Below are 15,118 nucleotides of genomic sequence, written 5' to 3'. Positions count from 1 at the left end.
AACCTCATTTAAATATTAAGAAAGAAAATCTAAATTGATAAAACCTCTTGTTATGATTGACATCCTTGACATTATCTTTCAGTCATGTTTGTCATTTTGTCAGATGTGTATTGCATTTATCATGATGATAGGGTCATTATAGACTATGTATATCTGTGTATTTACTTTATAAGAATTTTTATGTACACAAATATGTTTTAAGAACAAATATGTATTAAATTAAGTAATTATATATTGAAAATGAATATTATATTAATTACAATATGTATACAGACTATATATAAATTCTGTGAATAATAATAAATATTACAAAAAATATTATAACATTTGTAATTAATTATTATTTATAATGAATTACATTTTTGATAACTATATTATATTCTATTTATTATTTATTTGTATGAATGTGTATGTATGCATGTGTGTGTGTGTGTGTGTGTGTACACACACACACACACACATAATTAATTAATTAAATATAATAAAATATAAAATAATATAATGTATTATTGTTATTATAATTATAAATATTATTCATTATAAATAATAATTCATTACAAATGTTATAATATTTATTGTAATATTTATTATTATTCACAGAATTAATATATAGTCTGTATAAATATTGTAATTCATATAAATTCATATTCAATGTATAATTACTTAATTTAATACATATTTGTTTAATAACATTCTAATTAAGACTTTTTTTTTCATGACAATTAAGCACATTTTCCACAAAAAAGTGCCATTACTGTAAAACAAAAAAAGTTATTTCATTACCACCAGAACACACTTTTTTCTTACAACATATTTTGCATAAATTACATTTTGTAAAACAAATACAGTAATACATACCACAATGTATAAACACTTTATGTAATAATCATTGTTTAAATAAATATTTTTTCACATTACACTGAAGCACGTTTCCTTTTTTTAATCCATAATATAATAAAAAAAATTACCAAAAATTTTCCTTTTAAGTGAATTTGAGTGAACTACTGTTCATATCTTGCATCATGTTTATGTGAGAACTGGCCTCGTTTCGATCTCTTTTCAACAACACACAAGCTGGCAGAGATTACAAACTGACACAGAACACAACGTGAACTCGAACAAAATGTCATGCATCGTTTGTTTTGTAAGTTTGCTTAGAGCTACGTGTTGCAAAATCCAGAGAGAAACGGGGTGCCCGTGCACGATGCCACAGCGGTAAGACACACACTGACACACAAAACACACAATCAAACAATCCCTTTCTGAAAGCGCTGGGATATGTGGGAGAAAAACTGCTGAGAGCTGCTGGCCTGCGATCCGCGCACACACACACAAACCCACATGAGCAGCCTGTGTGGGTGCAAAAGATCAGTCTTTAATTATGGAGCATCCAGTGGCTTGCTCCAGAAACTCTGCCTTGAACTTTGCACAGACAGGAATCGCCTAAACACACACACACATACACACACACACACACACACACACACAGGGGCTCATCAGAGCATGGGTTACCCATTGGCAACTACTGCTGCCTGTAAAAGGGAAAAAATCTTAATGTTTCTTCACCTCCACACACACACACACACACACACACAGATTGTGTGCCCATCACATAAAGGCACTGAAATGCCTGGCAAAGCCTGCACAGTGGTATAGTTTATGAAGTTTCCCCTCGCTGTACGACCGCAATGGCACGTCTACTTAAACAGTGAGAAAGCAAACTGTCTGTTACATTTGTCTCTGTCAGTATGACTGACTTTCTTCATTTGTAAACAAGTTCATTGAGAAAATCATTTGTTATGCATTTGTCTCTCTTTTAATTTCTAGCATTGTATGCTCTTATTATGTAAATTGAATGTGATTTCCCTTGGTTACGTTTTATTTTAAGGTTTCTTTGTTACACTGTAGTTATACATTAAGTACGGAGTAATATTAAGCAACTACATGTGCTTTCTATAGGGTTAGGATTAGGGTTATGGTTTGGTTTAGGGTTAGTTGCATGTAATTATGCATAATTTATAGTTATTACTACAGTAACTACATGTAACATATGATACTGTAAAATAAAGTGCTACTTTTATTGCTCAGAGATGTTGCTCTTCAATACATAATTCATTATGAATATGAATGGCACGGCTTGGATCATTTGTTTTTGAAAGGATGTTGAGAATTGTTCAGATTAAACTTGCATCTATTATCATTATTATTATTATTATTATGAGTTTCCTATTTTCCGCCCTTTGCTCTGATTGGCTGAGAGACTACTTTAGTTATTTTGTATTGATTTACATTTTACTTGTGTATATTTTATTTATAATTCTTATATTTCTCTAGTTTGACTTGACAAAAAAAAAAAAAAAAACATATATATATATATATATATATATAGGGCTGGGCGATATATCGCATGACATTGTTATGCGCATCTCGTCAGTAAAGCCGGTTCCTTGATTAGTAGTAAATCACCATCACCTGCTTTCAGGTAGAGCGGCATTTACTACACAGAGCCGTAGTTCACTGACAAGCTGAGCCATATCGTATTAATTATCGCAGGCGATACGTCCGTATTTCACAATATTAAAATTTTCTGAGATACTGAATTTGGGATTTTCCGTAGTTGTCAGTTATAATCATCAAAATTACAAGAAATAAACATTTGAAATATATCAGTCTGTGTGTAATGAATGAATATAATATACAAGTTTCATACAAGCTACTCAACTGTCAGTTCAAGCTGACAGTTATATACATACAGCTAGTTATATACAGCTATATATATATATAATATATATATACAAGCTACTCAACTGTCAGTTCAAGCTGACAGTTATATACATACAGCTAGTTATATATATATATATATATATATATATATATATATATATATATATATATATATATATATATATATATATATATATATATATATATATATATATATATATATATATATATATTTGACTAAAGCTTGAACTGACAGTTGAGTCGAATCTGGCCCCCCTTTAAAAAAGTTTGATGTAGGCCATAGTAGTCCATTGCATTACGATTGCAAGAAGGATCAACAATGTCAAGAATGTGATGTGCAGTCAAATCTCGGTGTGTTGTTTAAACAAGTGTTCTCACCGATATGCTTGTTGTGCTTCGTGTTTTATAGACTCAATATTGTTTCTTATTCAAATATGGCGACCCATTCTACCCCCCACCCCAAAAAACCCCAAAACACATCACCCCCAACCTAAAACATCTTCCCGCACCTCTGTGCATTTGCCTCTTAGGGCCATATTTACTAACAGCTTGCAGCAGTGCAAACACTCTTTTCGCTTTCGAGTTTCCCTTTCATACACAGTATTTATGGGAGGAGAGTATGAATCATGCAAGGTGATTTACTAAGGTTTGTGCTCGTCAATTTACTGGTGTTTGCACTATTATTTACCACCCAAAAAAAGCATGTCTTTAACCAGACGCTAATTTGCACTGCTCTTGGTAGAGGTGTTGGTCATTATGGAAATGATCTTTAATGTGCGCATTAGTAAATCAGTAAAAATCACCCGCAGAACTTTCCACTCCCATTAGTGCTTTTATGGGATTGCACTCTCACGCTAATTTGCCCTGTTTAGTAAATCTGGCCCTTAGTTTCCATAAATGGTCTGTGTGGTCTGGGGAGGAGCTTTGAGTTATGAACGTTCATCAGACACGTATTTCAGAAGAGCAAAATAAATCCTGTTTTCCAGCAGACAAAAGCAGCTTAAGAGCAAAAGCGACATGCCTACACAGTATCCAGGGCGCTGATTTGTCTCCAGCGGATGTGATTGTCAAGCTGGGGTCTGAACTTCTGCCACGCTATTGAAGCATCTACGGGGGGGAGCCATTGTGCAAAAATAAAACACGCATGTTCAGGTGACAGTCCCGTGGCGAACAGTGCGATACAGTCGGCTGGTGCTTCCTCAGCGAAGCGAAGAGTAATCGTAAGGTCAAGACTCGAGGGCGCACACACACATAAACACACAAATCCGTCTGTTGGCACACAAAGCAGAGAAGCAGGAACAGAGGAACAGATCGGATGAAGAGGATGGAAAACCACTTGAGCGATAAATCAGGAAGAGACTGAAAAGAAAGAGGAGAGACGTGAAAGAAAAGAGTGAAAAACACAGGCTCCACATGAGCGAGAGAAACAAGCTTGATTCCTTCCTGGAAGAGTCAAAGGTTTTGTTCTCCTGCTGTGGAAACTCTCTCACATTGACACAAGACATGGACACACATCAACACATACGCGCCCCTGTGAAGCTTCACACATCGTCTAACAAGCCCATTACGACACGCACACTTACCCACACGGCCGGTAGGTGAAGACGATGTAGCTCTCCTCTGTTGTTCTCTCAATGAACGTCACGCATGTGTGTTTTTCCCAGTGTCTCATAGCCTGTCTGAATATGGCTCTCTGGCTACCTGTACCACACACACACACACACACACACACACACACACACACACACAGACTAGGAGTGAGCAGGGGGACCATACTTTTAAGGAGCAATCACAGTAGCAAAATATCTGCAATTTTTCAGGGGCAAAAACAACTGTATTGATAATTTGCCTTTGTATGTATTCGTCCTTTCAACTGTTCTAGGTGTTTTGTTTTGTTTTGTTTTGTGTTCTCTTTGAATGACATCAGATGACGTGTTTACTGGCACGAGGGTGGGACAACTTGTCGCTCAGATGAGATCCACCAATAGCAAACCACAACCATCCAATCAATTCCCCATGGACAAAAAGTCCCGCCCATTTGTTCTTGTTCAAGAAGCTGTTTCACTAAGAAATACACTACCAGTCAAAAGTTTGGAAACATTATGGTTTTTTTAATGTTTTTGAAAGTAGTCTCTTAATCTCACCAAGGCAAAAACAGTACTATTTGTTTGATACATAGACTGACAATTCAAAGAACAATGGCCAAAAAAGTAACTGCTTTATTCTTTCGGTGTTAAACTTACTTGTGTAATTTGTTCAGAGACTGTAGTGCTCTTCAATGTATTGAAAATATCCTTAGACAGGTTAGTTTCTCCCTCGTTTGTTTTTATATAGGGTTAGATTTTTAAAAGGCTTAAGGTGCCCTCAACTCAGTTTTTTTCTTCTTATTTCTAACATATTTTATTATTCATGTGTCTGTAATGAGCGTGTTGCAGATCTGTGTTTTATTGGTTGTTGTCTCCTCACAGCATAATTTTGTGGGGCTTTTTTGACAATATTACTCATCATGACAGTAAAATAGGGAATTCTAGTCAATCTGCTGCGGTATTTCCTCTCTCAATCAGTAGAAAATGCGTTTAACACCCGGTCATGCATAGGGGGAAAAAATACCGTCACATACCACGAAACCGGTATAATTTAGAAAAATACAGTGATATACATTTTTGGTCATACCGCCCAGCACTAATATCACGCTTAGTCCCCTCAAAGTTGTGTTGGATTTTCTCTTTAGCGTAAAGGTTGAGAGGGCCATCTATCACGGTTTTCCATGTTCGTAGACTTAGTTTCTGGAGTAAATATATAGGCTATAATTTGTGTGTGTAGACAGCTCTTTTTTTTAAACTGTGGGTGCTGGCCTTTCACATGTGTTCGGACAGTCAGCGTACACTTACATAACTGGTTCCTATTTTGCTGGGTTAGACCCGACTCTGAAGCAGGAACTAAAGTAGTTCCCCCAAAAGAAGTTCCTAGAACTAAAATCATTCCTAGTTCCTGGGGTGCAGTGTTAATTTTGACAGCAAATTTTGATTTAGGTTTTAGTTGTAGTCATAGTCTTTTGACTAAAAAGCCATTTAGTTTGAGTCATATTTTAGTCACCTGAATTGTTTTTAGTTTTAGTCTCGTTTTAGTCGACTAAATATCATACGATTTTAGTCGACTAAATCTACAGTAGATTTAGTCTCCTAAAATCTAATGGAGTTTAGTTAAATTGTAATACATTAAGCATTTACATAACCGACTGTCACTTGAACTGACATTTTGATTTTGACAAAAAAAAGTGAATTGAGCTCTGTTTCGTGTATTTTTAGCTTTTTTTTTTTTAAAACATCTATATTTTTTTTATAACTTTGTATTTCTACTTTAGTTAGTAGGCCATATCAGGTTAAGCTAAAGCTTCAAATAAATTTTATTTTTATTTCAGTTAACATTTATTTAATTTCAAGTAATGAAGATTTTTAGTTAACTATTATAACCCTGATACTTTGACACTTTATTGAATATGTGTCAAATACTGGTCTTTCCTCCTGACTATGAATTAAATGGGAATTCAATTAAATACAGTTTATTGTGTAACCACAAACGAATATATAATGCGTGACTTTTAATTACAAACAAGTTCGAAATAGACATTGACTCTTATTTTGAAATGTATGTGCCTTAGAGTTGCAGGAGCTCATTCAAGTTCAGGAGATAAAATATTTGTTGTTACAACCGTCTAAAACATATTACTATATAAACATTGTAAAGTAAACATTGTCATTATTCATCAGCATTAGTTCATAAACAATTGCCTGGCATAAATGTGCGCTATTCATTGATTGTGAGCCGCTCTGAAGCGCTGTATTGGGGATGCGTGAGCCTGTAGAAGCACAACAGCGCTGTGTTCTCCAGCGGTTAGATCAGCACGTTCAAATCAAATGTGCGCATCTGTTACACGGGACATCAGTTCTGACTGGATCTCTTCCCTAATGTCCCTCCCTAACATTTTCGTCTCATTTTTATTTGTTGACGAAAATTACAGTTGATTTTCGTCATAGTTTTTGTCATCCAACACTAGTTTTTATTTAGATATCGTCTCGTTTTCGTCAGTGAAAAAAGGTTGTTGACGAAAATTATGACGAAAATTATTCGCCAACGAAATTAACACTGCTGGGGTGCAAACACACCAAAATCCGGGTACTTCCAACAATAGTTCTAGGAACTATGAAAAGGTTCCTCTGGTGCGAAAGCCCCTTATGTGTGCAAGGTGCAGCTCGATTGGAGTGACTGATTTTAGAAATGAATGTGTGATTTCTTCCAAAAACCCTTTCTCCCTATGTGGCAAGCAGGGCGAGGCCAAGAGCCTTGGGAGCGGAGAGAGTCCGTTGATGTGAATGCTAATGAGCATCACCTGCGCCCCACACCGATCACGAGTCCCATGGAGGAGCTCCGGAAGGATAAAAGGAGGAACAACAACAGTGAAGGGAGAGAAAGAAGTCCAGGCTTGGTCCTCTCTCATCTCTCCTCCTTTTATCCTTCCTGAGCTCCTCTGTGGGACTCCACCCTGCTTGCCACAACCTACAATACAATGCAATCATATGCTGTTGTTTTCCACTAAAAATAGCTGTTTATGTGTATGTGACTTACCACTGAAGTTCCCACTGATGACATAAGGAATGACACCCTCAGGCCATACCCTCTCAGGTCTAGACGTTGCTGCCCTCTTCCTGCGATGGGATCCCACATTGGATGCCATATTGCTTGGACTCGTCTCATTGGAAAGTGCATCTACCATTTCCAACATCAAAATGAACAGATGGTTGATTATGAAACCGTTAGTCTGGAACATCCTCATCACATCATCACAAATGGCAGAGAAAGAGAGATTACATTTAAACTTCTACATCTTACATTTACATGTAAATAAACAAGCTGTCCTCTCAAATCCACTTTTGCTAAATTGTATGGGCCTGTTCCACTAGCATGTGGCAACCGGAAACAGTCCAAATACTTTTTACACTACACCGTTTTCAATTAAAACCAGTTTGGCTGTTCATTTACGCGTCAACAGTGTTTTGGGGGCCTGAAATAGTTTCTTGCGGCGGGGGAGTACATTTCCAAATCTTGGTACTTTGGTCTGATCCTTTGACAACAGTGTATCCACGCTTGAACTTGAAGTGAACAAAACTTTTATTTGTACTTTTGGCTTATAATTTTGAGTGACAGATGCCGTATTTGATTTTGACTATTTTGCTCTGTGACATTTTTATGGTGTTGACAGTATCATGATAAGACCAAAATAACCAATAAAATGATTGTATAGCCAACATTTTTGATTTGCTATCCCATTCACTCTCTTCCTTTAGGGGAAATTTAAATCTGGAAACAATGTCTAAATTTAGCGGGATCGGTCGGGTCAGGAAGAAATGAATTCTAAAAGCGCTAGGCTGCTGAATACAGAATTAATTTTAAGCGGGAGCGGGTGGGTGCGTGCGGAATAGAACATAGTGGGACAAAAAAAAAACAGTCGCGCGCAGACCTCTAGCCTGAAATGACAAACTAAAAAAACATGAATTTGTGAAAACGACGTCAAACGCATTTGTATTACATGTTCAGTCTATAGGCGTGCAGTGTTTCTTTACAAAGTGAGCCAACTACTGGACTACAGTGTTTTTAATCATTTTCGCGGATTCGTGTGGACGGGGATAATTTTAACAATGTTGTCATCTGTACGCGAAAAACGCAAAGAAAAAAACGATCCGTTTTTAATACGTCGTTGTCATGTAAACGTACCCTAATTTAAATCAATGACATTCATAATTTTTAGTGTGGATCCAAATACTTTTTAGGGCCAATGTTTGTTCCAGTTACAAATAAGTCTCATCGGTAACCACTAATTCATATCCGTTTCAACATTCGCAGAATAGCATGCCTTTTTTCTATTGTTTTTGAATTTTGAACGCCAACTCCTACACACACACATATTGTGTCAGCTAAAGAGACTTGTCTCATCTGAAGTTTAATTCTGTTCCTTGTTCCCATTTTCTCATCATCTCTTAATTTTTCCTTCTGGGGTGAAAACATTATAAAACTAGAGGCTAATTATGCGAAAAATCTCTGTCATTTAGTCAGATTCCAACAGCAACCAGTTGTTGTATTTGAGAATGTGGGAATTGTTTCCTGACAGGCTTTTCTAAACGTTGGTTTAATAACGGGTTTCTGATTGCCAATTAAACCTGACCCAAAGTTAGAATATAAACTATTCCCATACACACAAACACTCAAACTCACACATGCATACACACTCACCTGTATCGGTGTGATTCAGAATTGTGACCGTTCTCTGGGCTAAATTCACAATGCGGTCCACTGTAAACATGCGCATATCTTCCTCATCCAGTGCAATGTCTCCAAGATAAGCCACTGAAACAAACATAAAGAGTGCTTTTAATTTCAAAAGCAATGATTATATAGATGATTCATTTTTCAAACAATGATTACATGGAGAGATGTTATGGTATAGAGAGATGTACGGTATCTATGTCGCCAAAATGACAAACATTGGTTTCAAATCAAATATTGTCAGGGTCCTGTCACCTCGATTGGTGTTGTTCTTGATTTGGTGACAGGGTCCTGACACTCATGTGTTTGTGTGAGCGTATGGCTTTGGAGTGGTTCTCTGGGCCGTACGCTCTTATGTCAGTGTGTTCGGGGCATGGTGTCTGGATCCTGACACGATGCAGTCTTGGTTCAGGTTCAGTGTTCGTCTTTCTGTTTGGGCACAAATGGTGGATAATCGTGTTTGCTATGCATTCTTCTGTCCTGTGTGTGTGTGCGGTTTTGTGAGAGCACATGGCATCTTTAGTCTTTAGTCTTGGCCCCGCCCCTCTTGTTACCTGATCATTGGTTAATTTGCCCACCTGCTCTCCCTCATTACCCTCCTCATTTCCTTCCCTATTTATACTCCTTTTGTTTTCTGTCCAGTGCCAAATTGTTATCTATGGGTTTTAATATAGTATCTGCGCATCCGCATTTCTTTGCCTCGGTTCCTTTCCTCACCTCTTAGCTCCACCCCCTTAGGATGCAAGGGAAACGATACACTTGTGTATCCTCGCTCATGAGTTGGTGCTCATGGTGTGAATTAGAGAATTGAGATGTCCTTCAAGATGGCTGAGTTCGATCAGTTTCCAGATCACAGACTTGAGGAAGTAGGAGCAAGTAAACGAGGAAGCATCTTTGAGTCATTTGAGTATTGAGAAGCACCCAATCTTCCTCAGGTACGGGTACCTTGCCCATGTGTCGTGTCAAGATCCGGTCCTGCCAGTGTTACCAAGTCTGATGTTTTCCAGCGAAATTTGTCTACATTTACACTGTTGCCGCGAGTTGTTTTCCTAGTATGCGGGTTGAAGCGACCACAAACCCGGGGGTGAAAAAAAACAGAACGTGATTATTAACCCCCCAGATGCAATCAGCCTAGTTTTAATTAGCAATTGGGCGGGTTTTGTTGTCCAGGCATGTTGCCCTGGACTGTGTTTTCTCCCCATTGGGGAAGTTTAAAAGGAACATGCCACTTTTTTTGAAAATAGGGCTCATTTTCCAACTCCCCTAGAGTTAAAAAGTTGAGTTTTACCGTTTTCTAATCCATTCAGCCGATCTCCGGGTCTGGCGGTAGCACTTTAGCTTAGCATAGATCATTGAATCTGATTAGACCGTTAGAATCTCGCTCCAAAAAAATGACCAAAGAGTTTCAATATTTTTCCTATTTAAAACTTGACTCTTCTGTAGTTACATGGTGTACTTAGACAGACGGAAAATTAAAAGCAACTTTTAATTTTTAATTTTAATTGTCTTAGTACACAATGTCACTACAAAAGAGTCAAGTTTTAAATAGGAAAAACATCAAAACTTTGGTAATTTTTTTGAGACTAACGGTCTAATCAGATTCAATGATCTATGCTAAGCTATGCTAAAAGTGCTACCGCCAGACCCGGAGATCGGCTGAATGGATTCAAAAATGGTAAAACTCAACTGTTTAACTCTAGAGGAGTTGGAAAATGAGCCTATTTTCAAAAATAGTGGCGTTTTCCTTTAAGTTTTATTTGGGTGATTTGTTGGTTAGTGGTTAGTTCAATAATCACTAACCTCAAGTATGAACAATTGTAATAGTGATGCTTGCGTTACTAAACATAACTAATGAATGATGAATCAAATCATTTATTTAGCATGATCTGAAAATGACAGTCTTTAATTGTGCATTAATTTATCTGAGGTTTGTAGCGGATGGTGTGAAATCTAATTTATTTAAAGTAAAGAGGGCGCACATCTTCAAACAGTTATTTAAAAACAACCCCCTAACAAGCTTGCAGGGTCCAGCGAGCTGATAGACACCTCATCATTTTTTAATGATCATCTATGATGCCATTTATAGCTGGGGTCATCACTCGTGCCATGATAAATAAATCATCCCTCAAAAGAGAGAAGCTGATTAGCGTTGGGAAGTTAAGCGAGATATGATGACGACCGCACGCCTCTAATGATCTACACAACGGGACGCTGGTGACCTACATGGAAATGGATGCATTTGCAGAGTTTAATTAGCTCGACAGGGACTAATTGCATCTTTAGAAGCATTGCCGCTTTGATTGGGATTGAGAGACTCAACAGAATCTTCAGATTCAAGGGTGGCTAATTAACACAAATGTGTGCGATGATGGAATAAATGAATTATAATTGAATGTAAACATATTCTTCACATTAGTGGCATTTATATTTTCCCCCTGAAGTCCAATTTTAAAATGCTTTCACACCAGGGGTTTTGTTGCAGTGTCTGATCGTCGTCAAAGTTCAGTCTGTTTGTTTTTTTCTGAATTCGAGTGCACACCAGTTAAGCACGACAAAAATGATAAAATATGATGAACCCTTCCTAAAATATAAGTCAGCTGTAAATTGTTATGTAGAGACAAGAGCTGCACAATTAATCAGTAAAAGATCGCGATAATTTGGGCCGAACCTCTAGTACTTTTTTTATTCTATTCAGAATCATGATTTACATATATATATATATATTTTTTTTAAATACTAACCCTTATAAATGAGTGTGTGCATAATATATATATATCGATCAGAGATAACAATTCAACAGATCTACGCATTACAAGTAACTTGAGTTACGTAATCGGATTACTTTTTCAAGTAACTGGTAAAGTAACGCATTCAATTTATTTAATTTAAATAAATTTAAAATTAGTGTTACTTTTTCACATTTATTTTACTGACAGCTCTCCTGTCCCCATGTTGAGAAAAATCGAGAGTAAGTTCAGAGGTGTTGTGTGTAAACATGTTATTGTATTTCTGCACAAGAAATTATTGTTACATTTGCACAAAAATATAACTTTTTTGTTATAAAAAAAACAACAACAAAAACAAGCCCAGCCCAGGTGAGAAAAAGTAACGCAAAAGTAACGCAACACATTACTTTTCTTAAAAAGTAACTAAGTAAGTCAATTAGTTACTTTTTACGGGAGTAACGGAATATTGTAATGCATTACTTTTCAAAGTAACTTTCCCCAACACTACTCATAACTCATCATTGTCCACACTTAGTTACTTTTTAAGGGAGTAACGGAATATTGTAATGCATTACTTTTCAAAGTAACTTTCCCCAACACTACTCATAACTCATCATTGTCCTAATATTGTGTTGGTCCCCCGTCGAGGCATGGACTCCACTATACCCCTGAAGGTGTGTTGTGGTATCTAGCACCAAGCTGTTAGCAGCAGATCCTTTAAGTCTTGTAAGTTGCGAAGTGGGGCCTCCATGGATCGGACATGTTTGTTCAGCACATCCCACAGATGCTCGATTGGATTGAGATCTGGGAAATTTGGAGGCCAATCAACACCTCAAACTCGTTGTTGTGCTCCTCAAACCTTTCCTGAACCATGTTTGCTTTGTGGCAGGGCGCATTATTCTGCTGAAAGAGTCCACAGCCACCAGGCAATACTGTTTCCATGAAAGGGTGTACATCGTCTGCAATAATGCTTAGGTAGGTGGTACGTGTCAAAGTAACATCCACATGGATGGCAGGACCCAAGGTTTCCCAGCAGAACATTGCCCAAAGCATCACACTGCCTCCGCCGGCTTGCCTTCTTCCCATAGTGCATCCTGGTGCCATGTGTTCCCCAGGTAAGTGAAGCACATGCACCTGGCCATCCACGTGATGTAAAAGAAATCAGACCGGGCCACCTTCTTCCATTTCTCCGTGGTCCAGTTCTAATGCTCACATGCCCACCGTTGGCGCTTTCAGCGGTGGACAGGGGTCAGCATGAGCACCCTGACTGGTCTGCGGCTATGCAGCCTCATACACAACAAATTGTGATGCACAGTGTATTCTGACACCTTTCTATCAGAACCAGAATTAGCTCCTTGAGCAATTTGAGCTGCAGTAGCTCGTCTGTTTGATTGGACCACACGGGCCAGCCTTCACTCCCCACGTGCATCAATGATCCGCCCATGACCCTGTCACCGGTTCTCCACTGTTCCTGTCTTGGACCACTTTTGATAGGTACTGACCACTGCAGACCAGGAACACACCACAAGAGCTGCAGTTTTGGAGATGATCTGTCAAACTCGCTCAAATACTTACACTTGCCCATTTTTCCTGCTTCTAACAGAAAAACGCTGAGGACAAAATGTTCACTTGCTGCCTAATATATCCCACCCACTAACAGATGCTGTGATGAAGAGATAATCAGTGTTATTCACTTCACCTGTCATAATATTTTGCCTGATCAGTGTACATATACACTAAATATTAATATTCACTTTGCATTCAGTTAACATTGAATCTTATTATTCAATATTTGAGCTGTTAAAGAAACAATTCAAATTTTGTATAGCTTTTTCCAGCCCACAATAAATATTCTTGAAAGCGGTTTTACAGAGAACATTGCTTTAAAAGCCCCAGTGAGTAAGTTAAGGGTGACAGTATATCTGCCAGTTAAAGGTTCTGAGAAAACCACATGAAGCCTTTCAAAACATTGAATGGTTTTCCAGAACTGCTCAAGATGGCCTTGAAAATTAAAACATCATGTACATAAACATACACTACAGTTAAAAGTTTGGGGTCAGTAAGATTTATGAAGCAGCACAACTGTTTTCAACATTGATAGTAATCAGAAATGTTTCTTGAGCAGCAAATCAGCATATTAGAATGATTTCTGAAAGATCATGTGACACTGAAGATTGGATTAATGATGCTGAAAATGTCTTTCTTTTTAATTTTTATGACAGTCGTGCCAAAACCAAGTTATCAATTGTTAGGTAGCAACGATATGCAAAGTATCCAAAGTACTTCATCCAAAAAACATATTACCATGGTATGTGTCTAAGCACCTAAGGTATTACAATGGTATCAAAGAAATCTGTATCTTAGTCATAATCGCAATAATGGATATCCAATACTGCACTGTATCTTGTTTGGGCAAGAAAATGCTACACACTGTTTAGTTATCCAACACCTGGAAAGTAGAACACATTCTTTTACTTAATGAGGGCTGAAAAAAATTAATTACTGAAGAGAAACACTTTACGAGACTCATAACACAGGCTATTTGCTTCTATATGAAAAGTGTTGTGGCAGCGACAGAATGTGTGTGTGCGCCTGCGTGTGTGTGTGTGGGTGGTTCAGGTACACCCTAACTTCTGGGGAACATCCAAAATCCTTGTCCTTGTGGGGACATTTTTTGGTTTTCTGTGATGGGTAGGTTAATGGGACAGAATATATAGTTTGTACAGTATAAAGTACAGTATAACATCATTATGTCTAAGGAATGTCCCCATAAAACATGGAAATCCAACGTGTGTGTGTGTGTGTGTGTGTGTGTGTGTGTGTGTGTGTGTGTGTGTGTGTGTGTGTGTGTGTGTGTGTGTGTGTGTGTGTGTGTGTGTGTGTGTGTGTGTGTGTGTGTGTGTGTGTGTGTGTGTGTGTGTGTGTGTGTGTGTGTGTGTGTGTGTGTGTGTGTGTGTGTGTGTGTGTGTGTGTGTGTGTGAAAGAGAGACTCAGAGGCCCGAGGCTGTTTTTTTTTTTTAAAGCCTATGAACATTAGCATGTTTGCAAGATTTACTGTCTATTCCAGGAGGCAGTTAGTAAAAAGGTAGGACAAATGAAGTGTGTGTGTGTGTGTGTGTGTGTGTGTGTGTGTGTGTGTGCGCAAGTGTGTTTGTGTGTGTGTCGGATCAAACAGACTCCAGTCAACTCATAACCCGGCCTGAGGCAGGAGGGCAGTGGGGCAGAGACCTGTAGCTTCCTGCACAGCACAATGAACCAATTATTCTTTCACCAAACAGTCTGCTGCCACGGTGTTGTTATAACAGAGTATTTTGATACTTTATTTA

At 37.8% G+C, this 15,118-nt stretch overlaps 1 protein-coding gene across 1 annotated transcript in view; it reads right to left on the bottom strand.

The window, feature by feature from the left end:
* Positions 1-15,118, bottom strand: part of bmp1a (bone morphogenetic protein 1a) — a 158,037-nt gene that overhangs the window by 97,419 nt on the left and 45,500 nt on the right. Inside the window, exons 2-4 of the mRNA XM_079827733.1 lie at positions 9,034-9,147; positions 7,372-7,512; positions 4,329-4,446 (exon numbers count right to left, since the gene is read on the bottom strand). Coding sequence (XP_079683859.1) covers positions 4,329-4,446; positions 7,372-7,512; positions 9,034-9,147 — 373 coding nt within the window. The remainder of the gene's footprint in view (positions 1-4,328; positions 4,447-7,371; positions 7,513-9,033; positions 9,148-15,118) is intronic.

This window comes from Gobio gobio (assembly GCF_949357685.1).
Source record: "Gobio gobio genome assembly, chromosome: 10".
Classification (NCBI taxonomy): Eukaryota; Metazoa; Chordata; class Actinopteri; order Cypriniformes; family Gobionidae; genus Gobio; species Gobio gobio.
This window is presented reverse-complemented; position numbering and strand designations above follow the sequence as displayed.